The sequence below is a fragment of the Mandrillus leucophaeus genome, unplaced genomic scaffold (assembly GCF_000951045.1).
Source record: "Mandrillus leucophaeus isolate KB7577 unplaced genomic scaffold, Mleu.le_1.0 Scaffold1026, whole genome shotgun sequence".
NCBI lineage: Eukaryota > Metazoa > Chordata > Mammalia > Primates > Cercopithecidae > Mandrillus > Mandrillus leucophaeus.
The window spans coordinates 964,703-987,737 of record NW_012098388.1 but is presented as its reverse complement, the minus strand read 5'-3'; the positions used below and the strand labels follow the sequence as shown (position 1 = coordinate 987,737).

General features: G+C 35.6%; 1 protein-coding gene across 1 annotated transcript in view; it reads left to right on the top strand.

The window, feature by feature from the left end:
* LOC105537767 (interleukin-1 receptor accessory protein-like 1) overlaps positions 1–23,035 on the top strand; it is an 847,405-nt gene that overhangs the window by 183,203 nt on the left and 641,167 nt on the right. The window contains exon 2 of the mRNA XM_011977432.1: positions 17,621–17,726. Within this exon, the coding sequence (XP_011832822.1) occupies positions 17,645–17,726 (82 nt within the window). The 5' untranslated portion in view covers positions 17,621–17,644. The remainder of the gene's footprint in view (positions 1–17,620; positions 17,727–23,035) is intronic.

The window sequence follows — 23,035 nt, the reverse complement described above, 5'->3', positions numbered from 1 at the left end:
AGTAACATAGCTGGGAGTCAAGCCCAGGACTTAGGACACAAAGGGCAGCAGGCTTTTTAACTGTCCCACTCTGTCTCTTCCGAGAGGCCAATAGAAGTTTCCACCATCTCCACTGTCATACCCCACCTGGAAACGATTGCATTCTCAAGGTCTTGTAATTTAGCTTTTCGTTACGACTGCTTTCCTCTGCGTTACTTAATTAGAATCTGTAGCTTTTGGCAGGAAAATAGTCAACCAAGCAAATTTCTAATAAGCAGTGTCTTTAGGGGAGAAAGTCGAAGTGAGCAAAGAGAAGAGAATAAATGCATGATAGTAGCTGCTAGAATATATTAGTTGCAGACAAATTTCAGTGAGAGTGTCAGTCACTGTGAATTAAATTTTTAAGTGAAGTGGCCGGAAAAACAAGAATGGAATGGAGCAAAGCACATATATTGTAGTTCAGAAGATTTGGAATTCTCCCAAACCTGTCATCCTTTAATGGAGAACCTGTTAGGACCAAAGGCAGAACCTGCGTTGATAGAATGATCTTGGGAAATGCCTTCCAAGGACATCTTTTTAATGTTCTTACTCAGACTTAATATTTTGAAAGTTTTTTCTGTTAGGTAAATAAACTTTTAAAAACAGTAATTAATATGTATCTCATTTAAATATAATCACATATAATGTAGGCCAATGGATAATACCATTACGCATTCTAAAGGGTTGAAAATTACTAGAGAGAATCTAGTCTAGCTTTTGGAAACAACTTTTACAGAAAATAAATGTTAAATACTGGGTGAAAAACCAGTGGTTTCACTGTTAACTGACAAGTATGGATTAAGAGCGCTTTCTAACCCTTTCTCTCGAAACGTTTCATTATTGGTAGATGAAAAAGAGAGGGATGATGGAGTCTGGTGAGAAATGCTCTCAACAGGGAAAGTGAGCTCTTACTACTGGAATGATAACATTAATGTGGTTCTTTATCATGTTGCACCCTAGAACATTTCAGATACATATTTTGTGTAGTAAATAGTTGATCACATGGTTCTCTGCATGATGTTGATGAGAAACTTTTAAAAAATCTATTCTCCTTAAAGCCCATAGGTTTCTCAAAATTAGCTTTTCTGCTGGTATGATTGCAATAAACTACTACTGGAGTTTAAAATTGTGCCTATTTTTCCAGGAGTAAGCTTAAATCCTGTTAATTTACAGTGTCAAGCCCATAGTTTGCATTGAAGTTAACATGGAGGGAGTGGCAGACTAGCTTTCGGCCAGGAAATGTGAGGGTATTTTGACCCCATCATGCTGTAAAACATTTTTCTTAAGTGTAAACATTGGAAATATTACCTAGGGAGTTAAAATATATGCAGCTAAAGGGAACTGGGTTTTCTCAGTCTGTCAAATTATGCGTGTCTGCTTCTTAATCATTATCATGAAACTGTTCTGTGGGACTACTTGAACCAAGTTAGCTTTCAATTAGCATGACACTATATTGGCAGGTCTAAACTGTTAGACAAAATATGATTCTGGCATGGACAGTATATACATGAACAATTCATTGGTGCATTTCCATGATCCAGCACTATGACAACCTATTAAACCCTTAACACTCTAAAACTTGCCCTTCTATTTTTCTGTTATACTCACTTGGGGAAAAGAACTCCAACCTGAATTAAATTCAGCTATCTACCTGCTCCTTACCTTCACCTAAATTGTTGAGCATTAATTAATCACATTACCTTTCTGACTTAGTCTTTGTGATCACGTATCTCCAATGAACCTGAAATGGTGTCAAATAATCCTTTTTTCTTACCTCTCTCTCTCTCTTTCTGTCTCACTTTGAAGAAACAAGGTTCGCTCTGTCACTCAGGCTGGAGTGCAGTGGTGTGATCATAGTGCACTGCAGCCTCCAACTCCTGGGCTCAAGATATCCACCCGCTTCAACCTTCCTAGTAGTTGGGACTACAGGTGTGCACCAGCATGCCCAGCTAATTTCTTTTGTTGGCTTTTTGAACAGACAGGGTCTCACTTTCTTGCCCAGGCTCGTCTTGAAATCCTGGCCTTAAGTGATTCTCCCACTTTGGCCTACCAAAACACTTGGATTACAAGAGTCAGCCACCATGCCTGGAATCACATAATCCTTCTACTTCTCTTTGACATTCACTTTACCACTCTTTGAGATATTATTTTGTTCATTCTCCTCTATCTTTAAACTTCTTACTCTCTTTGCACACCCTGGACACTCAGCTGTGAAACAATCAACTTACCTTTCCTCCCATTTCTTATTATTTTACAAATGATGCATTGAAATAGAACAAGCTCATATTTCTGTCACTAAATGTACCACTCTACCTTTACCTCTATTCAGAGTAGACGAACTCTGCTACTATCTAAAGCCAACTCCGAAAGTTATGTTTTCCAGTGATCTCTTGAAGACTGCTCCTTCAATTGTCTCCTCTTCCATATCACCAATTTATCTCTCAATATAAAGTCATCCCCATGAGTATACAAATGTAGCTTTTTTCACACGTTAAGTAAAATGTCCCCTCATGCTATGGCCCTATTGACTTCACAGAAATATCTGTCTAAAAGTTACCTGTATATAGTATCTTTGCGCTCTCACATTCCATTATCTCCTTAGTCAAAACAATGAGATTTCTGTTCCCTGCAAAATGTCCATGTTAAAGTTACTAATGAACATTGTTTACCAAATCCGATGGTCAATTCTCAGTTCTCACCTTAGCTGACCCTTTATATAATTTGACCCAGTTGACCACAACTTTCATTTCAAACCTTTTTCTGGTTTTACGCCTACCTCATTACTTTCTAATTTACTTTACTGATTCTTTTTTACGGTTTGTTCTCATTATGTTGTAGTTCAAGACCTCAATCCCGAGCCCTCCTTTATATTTTTCCCTCTTTAGTTGACTGCATTTAGTTTTTTGGCTTTAAATAAAATCTGCCTGTTGATGACTCCTAAATATATACCTGCAGATTAGATTTATCTTATATCATTTCCATCTGTATTAGTTATCTATTGCTGCATAAAAAGTTATGCACACCTTAGTGTCTTCAAGCAATAGCATCTATTATATCATACTTTCTGTGGGCCAGGAATCTGGGCATGGATTATCCAGGTCCTCTGGCTCAGGATCTCTAACAAGGCTGGAGTCAATATATTGGATGGGGTAGCAGTCATCTCAGGGTCTGATTGGGGCAGGATCCACTTTCAGGTTCACTCAATGGTAGTTTATAAATTTCAGTCCCTTGAAAATTGAGCCACCTGCATTTTCTTGCCACATGGTCTTTTCCATACGGCAGCTCTCAATATGCCAGCTGGCTTCATCAAAGTGAGTAAATGAGAAAATGTCAGCAAAAGGTGGGCCAGTATTTTATAACTTAATCTCAGAAATGACATACCATCGCTGTTGCCTTATTACCAAGTCAATAGGTCCATCTCACACTCAAAGGTAGGGGATTACACAAGGTAATGAATAACAAGAGGCAAGGGCCATGTATGGTATGATAAAAGCATCTCGAACTTTATCCAAAACAAAACGACTTCCTAACGTCTCAAACTTTCTATGCTCCTAGCCTTCCTCATCTCAGTAAATGGTAGCACTTTATTCTCTGACCAAACCTGGAAGTCATCTTTGATTTCTCTTTTACTCACCACCCACACCCAATATATTAGTAACTCGTATTACAGTTATCTAAAAATTATTCACCAAGTCTGATGACCTTCGATCATTACCTTAGTTAAAATTGTAGTCTAAGACAATATAAATTCTTGGCTGAACTACTGCATTAGCATTCTACCTTATTAATATCTTTTCTTCCTTTCTTTTGCTCCATTATAGTACAAGTGAACTTGTTAAAAATATATATTATCTTATTAGTACCTGTATTTGTCTCCTAGGGCTGCCATAACAAATTACCACAAACAGGGTAGCTTAAAAGAGCAGAAATTTATTCTTTCACAGTTCTAGAGGCTAGAAGTCAAATATCAAGATGTTAGCAAGGCCATGCTCTTGCAGAAGTCTCTAGGGGTTGATTCTTTCTTGCCTCTTCCTGGTTTCTAGTGGTTACCAGCAATCTTTGGCTTTCCTTGGCTTGTAGCTGCTTCACTCCAGTCTCTGCCTCCATTGTCATTTGGCCTTCCTCCTGATGAGTGTTAGTTTGTGTCTCTTCTTATAAGGATACAGTAATTGGATTTAGCGTACACCCTAATCTGTTATGACCCCATCTTAACTTGTTTTTATCTGCAAAGCCACTCTTTCCAAGGTCACATATATAGGTACTCAGAGTTAGAATTTCAACATATCTTTTTAGATGACAATTCAACCTGCAACAGTCCCCTACCTTAAACTACAAAGGCTTTTTACTACAAATAAAATAAAATACAAAATACTCTGTTAATAAGCCTTTACATGAATTGGCCTCAGCCTATTCTTTATGCCTCACTTAGTTCCACTCTCTCCCTTATTCAATCTACTCTAACCACATTGGCCTTATTTATGTTGTACAACTATGCCAAGCTTGTCCTGTTCTTATGACCTTTGCATATGCTTTTATATCTTTCTGGAATTTTTCTCCTGTATCCACCTGTGACTGCCTTCTCCTCATGATTTAAGTCCTAAGTTACAGACAACTTCTTGGAGAATTTAAAATATTAACTTCTGTACTCCATGACTCTTTACCCTCATAATGTATATTAACTGAAATATATTTCTTACTTGTTCACTCATGTTTTCCCTGGCAAGAATGTAAGCTTGATGAAGATAGGATATGGGTCTGTCCTGTTTGTTCTTATGTCTCTAGTACCCTAATATCTAGGACAGTGCATGGAATATGTTGGTCAATGAGTTTATGTCCCCATTATAACCTAAAAGAGCAAGATGATATATGCATAACAGGTAAGTAGATTCTGGAAAGTAGAATGCTAATTCACCTCTGATCTTCTGAACTTGTGGAGGTGGTAAGAACTAATGTGTAGTATTTCTAGATGTGGTGGGAAGAACAGTCAATCTTAGAAGTCAATTCTTAGAAGAACTCCAAGCAGGGAAAACCATATGCTAAGTACTGGGAAGTTAAGAAGCAACAAGATCAAACAGACATAAAGCAATTTATATTCTCTTTGAGGAGATAGTGCAGCTCCTGCAATAAAGCAGGAACCTCAGATAGTGAAAATCTTTGAGCTGAGTGACTATAGCCAATTCCTAGTTGAAAGTCACATAAATATCACTTAGAATTTCAGTCCATGAAGAGACTTTGCAAGCCCACAGCTTCCAGAGAAATAGTAGTATAGACTACAGGTTGAACATTGGATATAGATAATTTATGTCCTTTTTTTGTGTATATATTTGCATCTAAGGTCTCAGAACTTTTTAATTTATCATTGACTATTTAAATTATTGTCAGTAGAAAACATAGAACCTAATTGTCTAGCTGCATGACCTTGGGAAAGATACTCTAAATAGACAACAGTAGCATTACCTGGTTAATAATTTCTAAGGATTAATAAGATAGTACATATAAAGTGCTCAGATACATGCCTGGCACGTAGAAAGTGTTCAACAAATGTTGACAGTTATTAATAATGCTTATTATTTATAGGCATTGAAAACAGAATGTGAAAAATTAGATACGAACTTGTAGATAGTATCACAATTATCTGTAAATGCTAATGATAAACAAAAATATTCCTGTTAGCTTTCTGGCTTTTCAGATATTTTACTAGCTTCCTATTGCTGCTGTAACAGGGTATCACAAACTTAGTGGCTCAAAACAACATAGATTTATCCTTTTACAGTTCTGTAGATCAGAAGTGTAAAATATAATTTATGGAGCTAAAATCAAGGCATTGGCAGGGCTGGGTCTTCTAGGGCTTCAGGGGAGAATCTGTTGCTTGCATCTTCTAGTTGCTAGTCGTTGATGGAATTCCTTGGCTCATGCCTTCATCAGTCTAATGTCTACTTCCATCATCATATGGCCTTCTCCCTACTTTGACACCCCTGCTACTCTCTTTTAAGGACCTTTGTGATTACATTGAGCCCACCATGTAATCTGGAATAATCTTATCTCAAAATTCTTCACTGAATCACATCTACAAAGTTCCTTTTGACATGTTAGGTAACATGTTCATAAGTTCCGGAGATTAGGGTATGGATATCTTTGCAAGCCATTATTCTGTCTAGCACAAATGCAGTCACTATCTTTTAATTTTAACAGTTATTTTGATACAAATACATTTTATTATTGCTTTTTCCTTTATAAGAGGATTCTATTGACACACTGGCACATAGGACAAGTACTTATATTTCTTTTCCTGGAAGCTTCAGTGCTCATGTTCTCACTGAATAACCGTGGGGTGACTATGGAGCTCTTTTATAAAAGGTAACTAGTTTTTCTGTACTCCATGGCCTCAGAACGGAATTCTGTTTTGTTTGATAAAACTCATTATTGTAATAGTGATTAAACTTGTGATCTGAGCATACCAGCCATGCCCCTGATTATCTGGAACATTAGGAGATATTTTTGCTTGTGACAACTAGGTGAAGGTGCTACTGGTATCTAGTGAATACAGGCCATGGATGCTGCTAAATGTCCTACAATGCACAGGACAGTCCACCTCCCCAGCGATGAATAATCTACCTCACAAGGTTAATAATACCATCTTTGAGAAACCCTGCCATAGGTAATTTTAAGAAACAGTATTATTGCTTGGACCTTTGCTTTTCAAAAGTGTGGTGCATGGACCAGCAGTTTTGGCATCAGGTGGGTCATCAGTGTCTTTGAAATCTCCCCAGGTGATCCCAACATTCAGCCAAGGCTGAAAATCACTGCCTTAGCTTTTCTCCCACTATCCCAGCCTCCTGGAGGCTGATGGCCATTTCCGTACTCGTAAGTTGTTATGGTTATGGGTATATAGAATTTAACTGGAAAAATAAAACTAAAAAATTTGCCACATGTAACAAACATCATATATTAGAGCTCTAATTAGCATAAAGCCACCTTTTTCTTGAGAGTTGCAATAAATAATAAATTCCTCAATGTGCTGAATTGTAAACACACAGAAATGTGGTAAGAGTCAGGTTTATCCAACTATTCGTTAAATATATTGGCAGGGAGAACTCACAAAGAGGGCAAATTCACTCAGCTAGGATCATGTTTACAGCCTGCAAGAGCAATGATGGAATATATTTGCTTTTCCTCCCTGGCTCTGTCGCTTGCCTCATCCAATCTGCTGACTTTAGAACCCAAAAAGTTTCTTTGGTATGGGCTTTTTGAGCTGAATTACAGTGAAGGGCATGATGAATACGAAAGGTGTAAGAAAGGTGAATTAGAAAAGTGGCGGATGGAAACTGTGTAGTGTTTTTATTCATGCTCTCTATTCTTGAGCACAGTGCACTTTCCATTTTAGCTAGTCAGGTTCATCCATTTACGGTATTTTTTCTTGCCACCAAGTAAGTGTGAGCTGTATTGAATTTCACAGAATTTTCTGGCAGCATATGAAACATATCCATTTCCCTAGTAATTCCCAGTAATTTAAGTTTGGAATTATTATATAAATTAATTCAGTTAATGCTACAGTTATCAGCATAGCCCTGTTAATATTCTGTGGCTTATAAAAATAAAAGGTAATACAGATCCAACTAGACACCAGTGTTTCAGGGTAATCATACATTATTGTATTCAATGTGTGCAGTAATCCTTTGAGATACAGACTATTCATCTGGCCATTTTAGAGATGAAGAAAATCAGGTATTAGATATTGGAATGTTAAGTGTTAGTAATTTGTCCAGGTTTGCATAGCTAGTAAGAAGTGGAGCTGGGTTTCAAATACAAGCACTTTTACTCCTGAGTGTGTGCACTTAACCACTTTCATGGTATATTTCTTCAGGTTTGTCTGCACAGACAAGCATCGGCTAGTGCCAGGGATTTTCTAAACTGTATTGATTACATTAGGCAACTCTAGATTTTGCAAGGGATGGTTCCATTAGTTTTTAATGACCTTGATTGAAGCCTTTTCCTAGCCACTATTCCCCTAAGATGGGTAGTTTCTCTGCTTTGCCAAATCTGAGAGAAAGACCTAGTGTCTCAAAATACATTTAGTTGCTCCTGTTGACGATAATGTTATGGAAATGGACTTCTTCTATGCACCTTTGCAGTTCCACTGATCTCTTATTTAGCAGTCTTGACAATGTCTTTATATTGTTGTTCACATGGTTTCTGATTAAAACCCTATGATACTAAGCTCTGACTAGAATACGAAATCTAACCCAAGCTAGTTTATCATGATTTCTTTTGTTTAATTTCCTTTTTAACATTTTATTGAACATTGACAGTTATACTTGTATATATTTGTCAGGTACAGAGTGATACCATTATGTATGTATAGAATGTGGAATGATTGAATCAAGCTAATTAGTGTATTACTCTTCTTAAATACTTATCTTGTTTAAACTGTAAAAAATACTTTATCTTAAAGCATTTATTGACTAACTGGATTATAATAAATGAATGTAGTATTAAGTATAATTTAAAAAAAAGAAATTAAAATGACTTTTGTATGTCTTCTGTGTATTACCTATTTACTTGATTTGTTCATTTTCTATATTCATTCCCTTTGCTAATTTTCCCAATCGATTTGTAAGCATTCTTTATATTATATGGGCACTAGCCTATTGATATGTATGTTGGAAATATGTTTGCTAATTTATATTTGACTTTTAACTTTCCTTGTAAAATTTTTATTTTTATGTTCTAAAAAACAATAAATATTCCATTTGAATTTTGACTAGAAGTGCATATTCCCAATTTGGAAAAATTTGACATTTTATGCCAAAATTGACAAAGTACTCAATATTTTAATCCTGGAGCATATTATTTGCATGAATTTATAATGGAATAAATAAAGTTTTCTAACTTTTTATCACCATGCCCTACTAATAATAAAAATCTTGCATTTCTCTTTCTCTAATATTTATATTTACAATCACCGCCTAGGAATTCCAGATCAAAGCTAAATGAAAATAGTAACATTAACTATCCTTGCCCACATTCTTTATATTAGTTTAAAGCACTTTATTTTGTCAGTTTAAAAAAAAAAAAGGTTTTCTTTATTTTTATAACCATAACCATGGTTTTCTGTTCCTTGGACCAGACTCTGTTTCTTGAAAGTTTGGCAGTACTTATCTGTATTATTTTCTTCAATTAACAGTTTTGGAGTTTATACTTTAATAGCATTTTGAGATTTTAAATGGTTTTGGGTTTATTCATAATTTTCTTCTGTTTAATGAATTTTGGTTATTTTTATCCCCAATCATCCATTCTGTAAAATTTACAGATTTAGTAAACTTCGAAGTGTTCTAAATATTTTATATCATTGTATATTTTATAACTTCTTCAGTTCTAATTTTGTTTATATCATTGCTCTTTTTTTTCTTAATAGATTAGATGGAAGTTTCATCAACTCTTTATAATACAAAACCGGTTGTGACAGTCTGTTCTTTAAGCACTATTGGTTTTTAACCTCCTCAAGCATACAGTCAGGACATCTCGAGAGTCAAGCCAACCCTTTCCTTACCAGGTTCCTGTACAACTTTTCAGCTTCACCTGGTGCCACCCAGTAGGTGTGCCAATTATCCCCTAGTAACTGTGCTTACAGCTCCTGTAGTCTATAGGTTTGCAAGACATTCCACAGCATTTTATGTTAGATTGCTCCACAGTGAACTCCACAGTGTTTAATTCTCAGGACAATATTTAAATAAGGCACAGATGCATTTTGGATCAGATTATTTGACTGGTGAGTATAATATTCTTTATCACCTTGTAGGGTAATCTGCCAAGAAGCGTATGACTTCGGATTTTTATTGACACTTTGGTTTTTTAGTCATATTGTGAATTAGCTTTCGGAGATCAGTTTAGAAGCTTGGTTGTAAGATTTGGAAGGCCAACATTCCCTTGTCAGAGAAGTGCTGTAGGAATGAATGGTCTTTTGTTTAGAATTGTGTTAAAAAGAAAACAAACAAACAAAATTCTCACAGAGTTTTGTAAGGGCCAATTTAGAAAAAATTATCTTAGTGACCTAAAACTTGTTTTCAATGATCTAAATATATCCTCCTACCTACTCCCCGACCCATATTGAATAGATTGTCAAGTATTTACCTTTATTTTCATTGTGATTTTCCAAATGGACCATGTACTCTTTCTGTCCTACTCTACCCGTAATCTCTTGCCCACCATTTATTAAACCCTTTTTACCTTAGTTATTAATGAATCTCCTCTTCTGCTTCTAGAGTCAGCCCAATGCCACCCTCTTCAGTGAATGTTTTCATGACCTATTCAGGCTGCACTGAGCACGTTCCATAGATTGTTGAGAAGTCGTCTCTCATAACATGTATCCCTTTGCTAAAATTGTTGATTTCCTTGTCTCCCTTCCATGTAATCCTTGCCACAGTGACCATTTCCTAATCATTTTGTACCACAGTATTTAGAACAGCGTCTGTATCATGATAGGCACTGTATAATTAAAAATACAAATATATACATACCTTTATAATTTGTGTTTAATTTCCTCAAGGTAATAGCCAAAGCTTATGATTTACACACAAGTTTCCCTGTGACTAATTTGAAATATTGTGCCTTTTAGTAACTTATGGTTGCAGAGTGTCTAAGAGCTTCTGTTTATCTTCTCTATAAGAAATCTATCTCTAAACTTTAACATGCATTGCTTTATATAAATTGAACTCCTGGAAAAGTACTTTATCTGTGTCAGGCACAAACGGATACTTCAATTTTTGATTAGAGTGAAAAAATCCTTAATCTTGAATATAGTAATGTTGAAACTTTAAGTAAAATATAGTGAATCATTTTTTAGCATAGTTAATTATTACATACAAGCCAGGAGTGGAAAGAAGGCATAAGAAAAGAGCTAGCATTAAAAAATGTCTATAATTAAACGTCATTGTTAAACACTAATAGTCACCATAAAGACAAGTATTTTATTTAAGACTTATGAAACTTTGAATTACGTATTTGCTACCTCGATATGTTGAGGAAAAGTAGGTAAAAACTGAAATAAATATGGCAGATACTTATGTCCATGCTTTGTAGATGAGAAAACTGGGGCTTATAAAGATGAAGTAACTTGCTTACCTTAACATAAATAAGGCCAATAATCCAGGTTTTTCTGATTCTAAAACATATTCTCCCTGCTTTATAGTTGAGAATAAAACAAAGGAGTGCAGCTTCCGTCCATTTCACTTCCAAATTTACCTTTATATTCACCCATTTGTACTTTATTTTCTACCTATAAAAGGAGGAGTCTCAACTTCCCCATACTAATGTCTCTTCCTTCTAGATTCACTTCCTTCCTCTGACTCTACTTCTCTTTTGCCTCAGTTTACATATGTGATCCAGAATTCCCCAGTCAATCCTCAACTTCTCTACCCTCAATTGTGGATTCCACATCCACATTCAAAACACATCATTGCTTGTTTTGAATGTTGTTTTTGAAAAACATTCAAAAACAAGCAGATGAAACTTATTTTCCACGTTGGACTCTTTTGATTATGCCCACTTATACTCCCATTTGTGTAACGAAAAGATCGGTCATTAGTATCTTAACTCTGATGCCAGTTGTCTTTGTTATTTTGAGACAGGATCTCACTCTGTTGCCCAGGATAGAGTGTAGTGAAAAAATCACTGCTCACTCCATCCTCAACCTCTGGGGCTCAGGTGATCCACCCACCTCGGCCTCCCCAGTACCTGGGAGTACAGCATGTGCTACCACACCTGGCTAATTTTTAAATATTTTTGTAGAGATGGTGGTCTTACTGTGTTGCACAGACTGGTCTCGAACTCCTGGGCTTAAGTGATCCTCCTGCCTTGGCCTCCCAAAGTCTTAGGATTACAGGCACGAGCCATCAACACTGGCCCAGATGTCTCTCTTTATTCTCACAATACATAAATTCTCCTGATTGTATCCCTAAATACCTTGCTTGCTTATTTTACCCAACATTTTCTGATTGACACTCTCTCTGTGGCTTGCTTTTCTCACTTTTTCCCCCTCTTAATTAATTTTGCCTGTCCTATAAATATTTGTAAGCCCCAGGGTGGATAATGTGAGCCTTCTTCTCTTCTTTATCTGTGCTTCCTTCTTGTTTTTCCTAATACATGTTCTTAACTTCAGCTATAATTATAGTGTTGTGTTATCTTCCATCTCTACTGAGGTCCTGGCTAATATTTTTAATAAACTACATGAAAGTTTTAACAGGAAATTTCATAGGCAATTTAAACTAAACATGTCCCAAATATAATTTTCCATATTTCTCCACCCTCATTGCCCAAAAAATCTTCTGTATTTCTATATATTGGCAAATAATATCATGATAGACTTAGTTTCTCAAGCTACACACCTCAGATCCACAATCCACTTAAATCTGTTCTGTTTTCCCAGTATGCAATGTTACTGCATTGACTTACCCGCTTCCTCTTCTTTCAGTTCTGCTGCCTGCTGTTTCCTTCCAGCTTCACTCTATGCTATATAAAACAATTTAGATTATTCACTTAAAAGCATCCATTGGCTCTTCATTGTCTATACAGCAAAGAATCTTAGGGTTGTGTGAAAGGGAGGTAGGTCAGAATCTTAAATCAGTTATCATGTGTATTCTGAAGAAATGTTTTTATGACTAAAGAAATAGGTAACAAAAAAATAAAGTTGTGCCAGTGCGGTGGCTCACACCTGTAATCCCAGCACTTTGGGAGTCTGAGGTGGGCGGATCACGAGGTAGGGAGATCGAGACCATCCTGGCTAACATGGGGAAACCCCCATCTCTCCTAAAAATACAAAAAAATTAGCCCGGCATGGTGGCGGGTGCCTGTAGTCACAGCTACTCTGGAGGCTAAGGCAAGAGAATGGCGTGAACCCGGGAGGCGGAGTTTGCAGTGAGTCGAGATCACGTCACTGCACTCCAGCCTGGGTGACAGAGCAAGACTCTGTATCCAAAAAAAAAAAAATAAATAAATAAATAAAAATAAAAATAAATAAATAAATATAAAAAATAAAAAAATAAAGTTGTATGAAATAATCTTGGATGATTAAGTTAGAGCATGAATGAAGATGTTGCATAAGAAGTTGAGGATTTTTCCCTCATGCCTCTGTAATGTTTTCCATTGATGTTTTGTCAAAATTCTGCGTTGACAATGTCTATCTGCATTGATGCCTTCAAATGTTATTACAACCCACAACCTGTGGTCTATTTGCACTTTATTCCTGAAACTTGCCGTTTCACACCTGTTTACATATGTGATCCAGAATTCCCCAGTCAATCCTCAACTTCTGTACCCTCAATTGTGGATTCCATATCCACATTCAAAACACATCATTGCTTGTTTTGAATGTTGTAATCATTTCCTATTGTTGCTTTAAGAAGTCACCACAAACTCAGTGGCTTAAAATAACCCAATTTTTAAATCTTATGATTCTGGAGATCAGATGTTCAAAATGGGTCTAAAATCAAGGTGTTTGGCATGCTTACTTTTCTTCTGGAGAATGTATGAGAAAATCTGTTTCCTTGACTTTTCCAGCTCTTAGGGGCCGCAAACATTCATTGTCTCATGGCCTGTTCTTCCACCTTCACAGTGCATCACTTGAACCTCTGACCTTTGTTTCCATCCATATATTTAGTATTTTCTCTTTCTGAGTCTGATTCTTTTGCTCTCCTTTTGTAAGAGAGTTTGTGATTACTTTGGGCACACCTGAATGACTCTGTCCCATCTCAAAATTCTTAACTTAATCACATCTACACAGTCTCTTTGCTATGTAGAGCAACATATTCACAAGTTCCAGAGATTGGGACCTGGACATGTTTGGTGAGAGGAAAGGGACAATATTCTGCCTACCACACTGAGTATTTCACTCGTCCTTTGTCCTGGACCCAGAATTTCCTTTCCCTTAGAAAGTCTGTCCTTCATGATCTAGATGAAATACTTCATCCCCTGGACGCCCTTTCCTTTGACTTCACCACACCCAGCCTGGAGCAGAATTAATTGATTCCTTCCTCTACTCTCTAAGCACATTATACTGAATAAATGGCAACAGGGCCAGTCCAATTAAATAGGTAAGCATTTGTTTCCTTTATTGGTCTGTGAGCCTTTTTGATTAGACTCCATTGCATTGTCTTTGTGTCCCCACTGCATCATAGCAAAATGTCTTGGACCTAGTATATGCTCAAAAAGGGTTTATCAAATGATGAGTTTGAATATCAAAATTGAACTGCATATAATGGCAACCATATCCAGACTTTCATTTGTTTATTTTTTTCCAGCTAGCATTCATTGAGCATTGCAAATAAAAAGTTGCCTAAAACTCACATTTACCCTTCAGGGCCTTCCTGTCAAGTAGAAAGCTGGTATACACAGAAAACTTCATAGGGAAAGAATGTGGATATTAATAGTATTAATTAATTAGTAGTGCTTACAATAATAAAAATAATAACAATTAACTGCAATAACAATAAAAACAGAAGCTTTGCCTGTAATCCCAGCACTTTGGGAGGCCAAGGCAGGAAGATCACCTGAGGTCAGGAGTTCAAGACAAGCCTGGCCAACATAGTGAAACTCTACTAAAAATAAAAAAAATAGCTGAGTGTGGTGGCGGGCACCTGTAATCCCAGCTACTTGGGAGGCTGAAAGAGGAGAATCATTTGAACCCGGGAGGTGGCGGTTGCAGTGAGCGGAGGTCATACCACTGCACTCCAGCCTGAGTGACAGAGAGAGACTCCGTCTCAAAATCAAACAAACAAACAAAAATCCTGGAAACTTTGATTTGTCTTTCACTGTGCCAGTGCTATTCTAAGCACTATGTTATATGTACTATTATAATACTTATTTTGCAAAAGAAGAAACTAGTCACAGAGAGGTTATTTGTTCCAAATCACAGTTGATAGGCGGCAAAGCTGGGATATATAGACTTTCTGCTCTTAACCATTGTGATATGCTCATTCTGCGTAAGGTTTAGTAGTGGTTTATGTGAAGCCAAATGGTGAATGGGATTGACAGGCAACAGGCAAGTCGTTTCAGGTCCATTTATCCAGAAATTAAGGCCTCTTGAAATTAGTTCACCAGTAGTGTAAGCAATAAGAAAATATGTGAGAACCTCACTAAATGATTATGTACAGTTTGTATTGCTATTTCTGGGTACAAATTTTGATTATGCAACAAGGATAGCAAAGCTTGTATTCTGTGGCTAGATATATTTAATCTGTTTTTCAATTTAAGACACAATAAACTTCCTCAAAGAAGTTTGTAAAAAGATTATTATAGATTGACCAAAATGTTAAGTCTGTGAAATTTTATGGATTTCTTTTTGTGTTCCCTAATACACAAAATTTCAAGAGATTCAATTAAGCATCTTGATAGTACCAAATTGATGCTTTCCATACCAATTAATTTTAAGAAATAGAATTGCAAACTAGCCTGTATGCTTTATAGAAATGAAATGAGTAAGGAAATAGTATTTTGAACAGGAGTAAAGTAGTAAGATACTTAAGCTGAAAGGTCTTGTGATGTATAGTTGATGTATTGTTGGGTCCTGGAGTTTCTTGGGCAGTGCTGATTAAACTCACACAAAGAGGAACTGATTCTCACAGCTAACTTGAAGGCTGAAGACGTCAACTTGAAGATTTCCTGCAGCTCCAGTTAGTGTGGTGGCTGGGAAATGGGATTCGGGTTTTAGGAATGCATGACTCAGATTTGTACTGTAATGTGGCAGTTCATCAGATGTGTCTGATGAATCAGCTCTTTGGATTAGGTTTCATTTATGTCTTTATGTAAACTTAAGGTCTTTGGATAGAAAACTTACGGAGATTATCATCCCTTAAAGGTGCTGCCATTAAAATAGATTATTTTCCATGCTATTTTACACATCCACTGATTTTCTGAATAAAATGATGGTGACACCTTGCCACAAGTGAATGGATTTTGCTTTTGTTTTGTGAATTAAATTGTGTTTTAACAGACTTATTAATGTGAGTAAATTAACCAATTAAAACCATTCAGAAGTATCTGAATGAGGCTCTGGGACAATGCAAAATATGATAGTTTTGGCTTTCTCCTCTTTAATACAGTTGTAGTGATTGAAAACTGGATATGATCAGTCCTCAAATGTCTTGCAAAGAAACTTGTGCTGTCTTAAGTTTACAATATATTTGAACTGTGTTCTGATTTGCCACTTTCTGAAACTGAGTCTCTCAGCTCTACTATCTCAGTCTTATACAAAAAGAAAAGAAGCAGAGAGTAGAATGGTGGTTGCCAGGGGCTGGGACAGGATGGCGAAAAATGGGGATATGTTGGTCAGAGGGTACAAAGTTGCAGATATACCATGAGTACGTTCTGGGGATCTAATGTACAGCATGTTGACTATAGTTAATGATACTACATTGTATACTTAAAATTTGTTGAGGGTAGATACTAAGTCTTACCACACACAAAAATATAGCAACTATGTCAGTTGAAGTATGTGCTAGCTAACTTTATTGTGATAATCATTTCACAGTGTATATGCCTATCAAAACACATTGTACATTTTAAACATATCCAACTTTGTGAATTGTATCTCAATGAAGCTGAGACACAGAAGGATGATTTTCTGAGGAAGACAATGTTCATTTATTTAATTTCAAATGAAATGTTTCTCCTTTAGAAATCCAAACACACTGTGTTAGTGTCCCTTCTGATACCCCTCTGCAAGCCTTATAATAGAAATAAATGATTTTTTGGTAGCTTCATTGAGTGTTGTTTCTTCTTCTTCTTTTTCCTTCTTCTTCCTTTGTTGCTCAGTCTAGAGTACAGTAACACAATCTCAGCTCACTGCAGCCTTGACCTCCCAGGCTCAAGCCATCCTCGTACATCAGCCTCCCAAGCACCTGGGCCTACAGGTGCACTCCATCACACCCAGCTATTTTTTTTTTTGTAGTGATGGGGGTTTTGCCATGTTGCCCAGGCTGGTCTCAAACTCCTGGGCTCAAGGGATCTGCCTGCTTCAGCCTCCCAAAGTGCTGGGATTACAGTCATGAGTCACTGTGCCTGGCCAGAATATACATTCTTTTAATAAAAACAAAAGGCTTAAAATTATCTTAAAGTATCTTTTAGAGGGTTTTGAAAGACAATTATAAAATCATGATTAAATATTTTGAGGCATACAGTTTATGATTTAATCTCTTGGAAAGAATGACAATAAAACCACATTCTATTGCAGCATGGAATGTTAAAAATGTCAGTTTGGATGATTTATATTAAGATAAATTGTTGGTGAAATAATTCTTTTGAAGGGATTGTTTCCACTTATTTAAATACAACTAGGGAGTTTAAGTAAAAAATCCAAAACCTCAAGTTAACATAAGATTTTAAAGCATTTTGGGGGTGAGGGCTATGAAGGCATAATTTTGGTATTACTGGTTTCGATTTAACTTAGGAACCACAACATATGGGACAATATAATAGAAATCCTGGTTATATTCTTTCCTTTTGTGTAATTCATTGCACCAATCGTGTTTGATCAAAGTTATGAAACTCATAATATTGCTATCTATTTTTAAAGCATGCATGTTTTTCTTCTTTTTAATCTTTGCTTTAGGGAACAGCCTTTAAGAGCTGGAAGATGAAAGCTCCGATTCCACACTTGATTCTCTTATACGCTACTTTTACTCAGAGTTTGAAGGTTGTGACCAAAAGAGGCTCCGGTAAGCAGTATTCCTCTATTTTTTACTTGTTTGTATAGCTTTAAGTGATAGTGCTACATTTACACATGTGCCATTTGGGGAAAAGTTGAGAATGATCAGTTATCCATATTGTGGAGATATTGTAGATATTATGAGTAAATAGGTGGAGCACACTCATAGGGAATTAGAAAAGTCAGAGTGGATTTAAAAGAATGTGGCTTATTTTGTTAATTACTATGAATTGGCATGGATTCAATAGCAAAACCTTGTATTTAGGCTTCATTTTGTGGTAGGATTTTAAGTATTCTTATATAAACAGTGTTATTTAATTTTTTGCATGGAAATATTATTGTATCTTTGATGTTAACTTTTATTGTTACCATTTTGGTGTCAGCTATGCTTAGGGAAGATTCTTTTCAGGGTTGTACTCCAGCTGATTTGATGAATTGCTTGGAAGTATATAAAGAAAACACTAGTGTTATTGAAGAAAATATCATGAGGAAGCACTAATATTTTAATAGGAAATATAGAGGTAAAGTAGAAGGGTAATGAAAGGAACTACTAAAGAGATTAATGTTGGCATTTGTGAAAAACTACATGTTATCAGGCATCTTGGTTTGTGGTGGACTGTTGATACTTCAATTGTGTGGAACAATTGAATAAATACCATTATCAATGTGAAGTTGTATCTTGTCTAGTAAGTCACTAATAATATAAAGCTTTCCCATGATCACACTATGTGGAGTCACATAAGTTTTGAAGTTACAGCTTTTGGGCATAAAGGAAGAAGAAAGGTATTGTGTTTTGTTGCTAGAATTAGAATGTATTGTCTGTTAGTTCCAGAGAGACTGTGGGAAAAAGAAGATGAGATAATGTACAAGAGGTTGCAGTGTTGTGATATAAGCAATTGCATGGACAAAAGCATCTTTGGAATTCAGAAAGGAAAGGGAATGAAAGGGCTGAGATGGGGCTGTGAAGCAACCATCTTAACCATGAGGTTAAAAGGCTTCAAACTCACTTTGATTGTATACCGAAAAAGCTCACATGCAGGGGAAATAGGGAGCAGCTCTGCTTTCGTGAGCCCCTTCTGGGGATAAAGTCTGGGGGGAAATTGGGGAGGGCATTGTGCATGGAAAAAGGTTTGGTGCGTGGTTGAAAGTTAAAAAAAATACTGAGCCTGTTGGTTCTAGCATATTTGGTTATTATACAGCTGTTGTATCTGCCACTGATGTGGTTATAGGCAATGTGAAAAAATACTGTTTCTATGTCTACACATTATTTCATCTCTCCTTCTCAGTGGATCTTTTGAATGAGATAAAACCCTAGGGCAAGATTATGATGTAGTGGTTTATGTAATTCGAATGGGTTAATGGGAAATAACATATATCTTGATTTCTTTAATTGTACTATGCTCAAGTACAATTGAGCATAAGTAAGAGAGTTAGAGTAGGTAGAAAGGGGAGTAAATAGTGATGAAAGCTGATAATTTTTACAACAATGATGTTTTCTGGGATAGAAATTTACATTAAAATCACTTAACATAGGTATTTAGCTATATAGAAGAGAAACACTCATTTGTACAAGTATTATAACAAAATGACAATAGTTTATCCAAAATGGAAATATTGATTAATTCTTTAAAACTTTATTTTTCTGGTTATTACCACTAATTATATAAAATCTGTTTTTTTCAGTTCTTCCTGTGTATGTCAGATCTATGATTGATTTATTCAAATAGAAATGTTACTCCTTTTTAATCATAAAGTAATGGTAATAGGCCCATTCTATATAACCTCTAATTTGGGGGCAAGAAATTTTATCAAACTGGGACTTACTTTGTGTGTTTGAGAAGCATGAGAGCAGAGCTAGAAACATGGGGCCGTTGGAAAATGCAAATTTAATATAAATGCAAATATTAGAATGTCTCAAAAATCTATGTTAAGTGATTTTAATATAAATTTCTATTCTAGAAAGCATCATTGTTTTAAAAATTGTCTGCTCTAAAGGCTTGAGAAAACTCAGGAATCTGTCTCAAATTCAGTTTTATTTCAGTTTTGTAATTATTTTAGAAGAATGGTAATAAGATGCTGTGCTAAGTTAAGCAGAAGTTCTGAGACCTTTCTCTCTTCAATGTATGAATGCAGTTGTCACATAATTATATAATACCTTCTAAACCAAATGTGTTTTCTGTATTGCAATGTAAAAATGACAAGGCAGGTACTGGGATTTTGCAGCATGCCTGATTTGTTTACTTTTCTATATGATGTAAATTAACACACCTTCCCCTAGTGTCTATATTAAGATCCAGATGAATGGAAGCTTGTTTGTTTGTTTGACTTTTAGATATTAAGTGTGCACTTTGGGAAGGAATATTATTATTCTCTCCATATACTTTCATAGCTTGGACTTATTTCAGCTGGTGTCTGTTCCCGTGGCATCTTTGTTTGAGGGAAGCAGATATGTAGCTTACTGAATAGTGTCATTACTGATCTCCATATATCAAGTAGAAGAGGAGTGTACTTGGCATTTTTTCCTTAAAAGATGGATGGCTCAATCTTCACATCTAGCCCAACCTATAAAACCAGCAGCACCGTGGCCAGGGGATAAAAATCAATTTTTGATGTTTGATTTTGCGTATTAATCAAGAGGGCTTCTTATCTTTCTTCTTTCGTCTTATCATTTAATTCTCTTTTGATTCTTTATTTTATTCATCTTTTTGAAAGGTCAATAAACATGACTAACAACCCAATGCTTTTCATGTGTCTTTTACTAGAATATTATTTTTAGTTCACTGTGACCACTAGAAAACCAGAACTAGATATTTTAATAATTAGGAACATATACAATATTATATTACACAGAGAAATATTGATTTTTTATGGCATGCTAATTTTGTATCATGTTTATTTAGATTAACACATATTGTCATTCCATAAAAATTTAAAAGTAGATATTTGTTTCTCATTAACAGAACTAATTTGAAAGCAATAGGAGCTCTTATTACACAAGCTGGAAATGCATTATTTTTATCACATTGGCTTACACTCCCATCACTATTAATTTAAAGAACAGATTTAATATAATAAGGCAGTTATGTCATTATAACATCCTTGATTAAAATATTCAAATGCAACTTTATAACATTTTGTTTTAAATATCACTTTAAATATGTACAATATGTTATGACAACTGAGGACTATATCTGGTCTCTCAGGTAGTGTCCTAAAGTTGTGCCTACATTTAGAATCAATACTTTTAATATCTATAGAAGCAGATATTCAGCGTTCGTTACACAATAGATTTTATCCTGGGACAATTTCATACCTATTTGTTTAGTTTTTATAAGTAGCACTTGATGAAGGAGGCTAAGACGACCAATATTGCCAATCCCCCTCAAGCGTGTGAAATATTATAGCAATTCATTAAGTAAACATCTCAGTTGCTGTCATTTTTAGAATTCTGGAAAAAAAAACACACATGTAAAGCAAATGCTTGCTTGGAGAAACTTTGTCTCTCAACCATTTGAGAAATTTAGCTTTACATTCTTGTCTGTTGGTCCCTTTTTTCCTTCATTCCTTCCTCCCTTCTTTCCCTTTTTGTTCTTTCCTTCCTTTCTTCCTCTCTTCCTTCTCCTCTGTTTGTATATTTATCTGCAAATAAAAAGAATTTTTTTTTTTCATATTTCCACTGCGTCTTGGTAGGACTTTTCAAACTATAAAAATATTATTATTACTTTGTCTGCATGGTTAAAGTATTTGACATGGTCCATCTTTAAAAGGCCATTCAAAGAGGTTAGCATAGTCTCTGTTAATAATAGCTATTCTTAAATATATACATTCTAAAATGGTGTGTAAGAAAATCTGGAGTAAGATTTGGGAGTAGGGAAATAGTATAAATGGTTGAAGGACTGTTATGGACAAAGTATAGCTGTAGCACTTTGGGGGGACTAAAGTGTGAGTTGTAATTTGCCTGAAAAGTTTGGGATATTGAAGAAAAATGAAGCTAGAGGAGTCTGGATGTAGAAATTAGGTAATACAAGGGGTTCCATGATGTTTTTCTCTCAAAAACGTACTCAGAATATAAGATGGTGAGTGCAAGGACCACGATTAATATATGTTTATAATCTCTACAGTGCCAAATATGCTGTTTCAGAGTCAGGGTTCAAGGAAATGTCTTAATGTATTAATGACTGCATGAATGGTTGAGTGAGTGGTTTTAATATTCAGGGTTACATCAGTGAGGATGCTACAGGACCAAAATGATATTAGAAAGATAAAGGTAAAATTAAATAGAGGCATTGAAGAAAAATGATTTTTTTCTTAAAGAGCAATCAGTATAATGTATAATGTGAGGCTACTGAAGCAAAAATCTCAGAATAAGCAATATCTAGGACATGATAAGGGTTTAGATGAAGACAATGAACCTTTACAAATGGGGAATGTTTTCATGGGCTTAAGATGCAGTTCAAAATCTGTTAAAGGGTAAGGAAAATGATTCTTCAAGTATTTTTCTATTGGAATTCTACTACATTTAGTGCTGCTTTAAAGACGTACTAATGTCATTGTGCTGAAGTTTTGAATTTAATGGTATTGTTCCATTGTGGCCATTATGAAAAGGCTGTGGCTCATGATTACTAATACAGTATAAATAAGCAAGTGACTTCAGTATAGAAAAAGTATTCACAGTTATTACAGCATATGGAGAAGAGTAAGTGGCTGCATTACCAAAAAGCACATGTTATTTTAGGAGGGATTTAAACTATATAAAAGCTCCCTAAAGCAGCCAACTATTAGAGAGTAAAAGGGTTACCACAGGGAGTTGATCTTCTTTTCATTCTAGAACCAGACAGGGGACACCTGTTTGTGTAAAATGATTTAGATGCAATTCTTCTTGACAGCAAGAGGAAGACAAGCCTCAAGAGGTTTTCCTAAACTTGTGACTCTAGGTCCAAAAAATTTATAAAAGGTAAGAGTAGTGAAATAACCAAAGACACAGTTTCAGTTCTAATTTTTGTGTTGTTACGTATGGATATTCATTTAAGTAAAAGAAATTATGCTACTGTGTAAAGAAAGTGAGATTTAACTGAATAGGAATGAGAAAGTCTAGTGGGGGTACTTCCGTCTCATGTCAATGTGATTTATGTGCAACAGCTCTCTTGAGCATTCCTGTAAGTCAATGAGCTTAATTTCACATGATTAAGAGACAACCTAGTCCCCCAGCATCTGCCTTTTATTATGTTACCATGTGTTTATTCTCAGTTTGTCAAATATGTCAAAAAAGATAAGGTGTTTCTCCTTATTTTCCTTTGGGGTAGCTTATAAGACCAAACT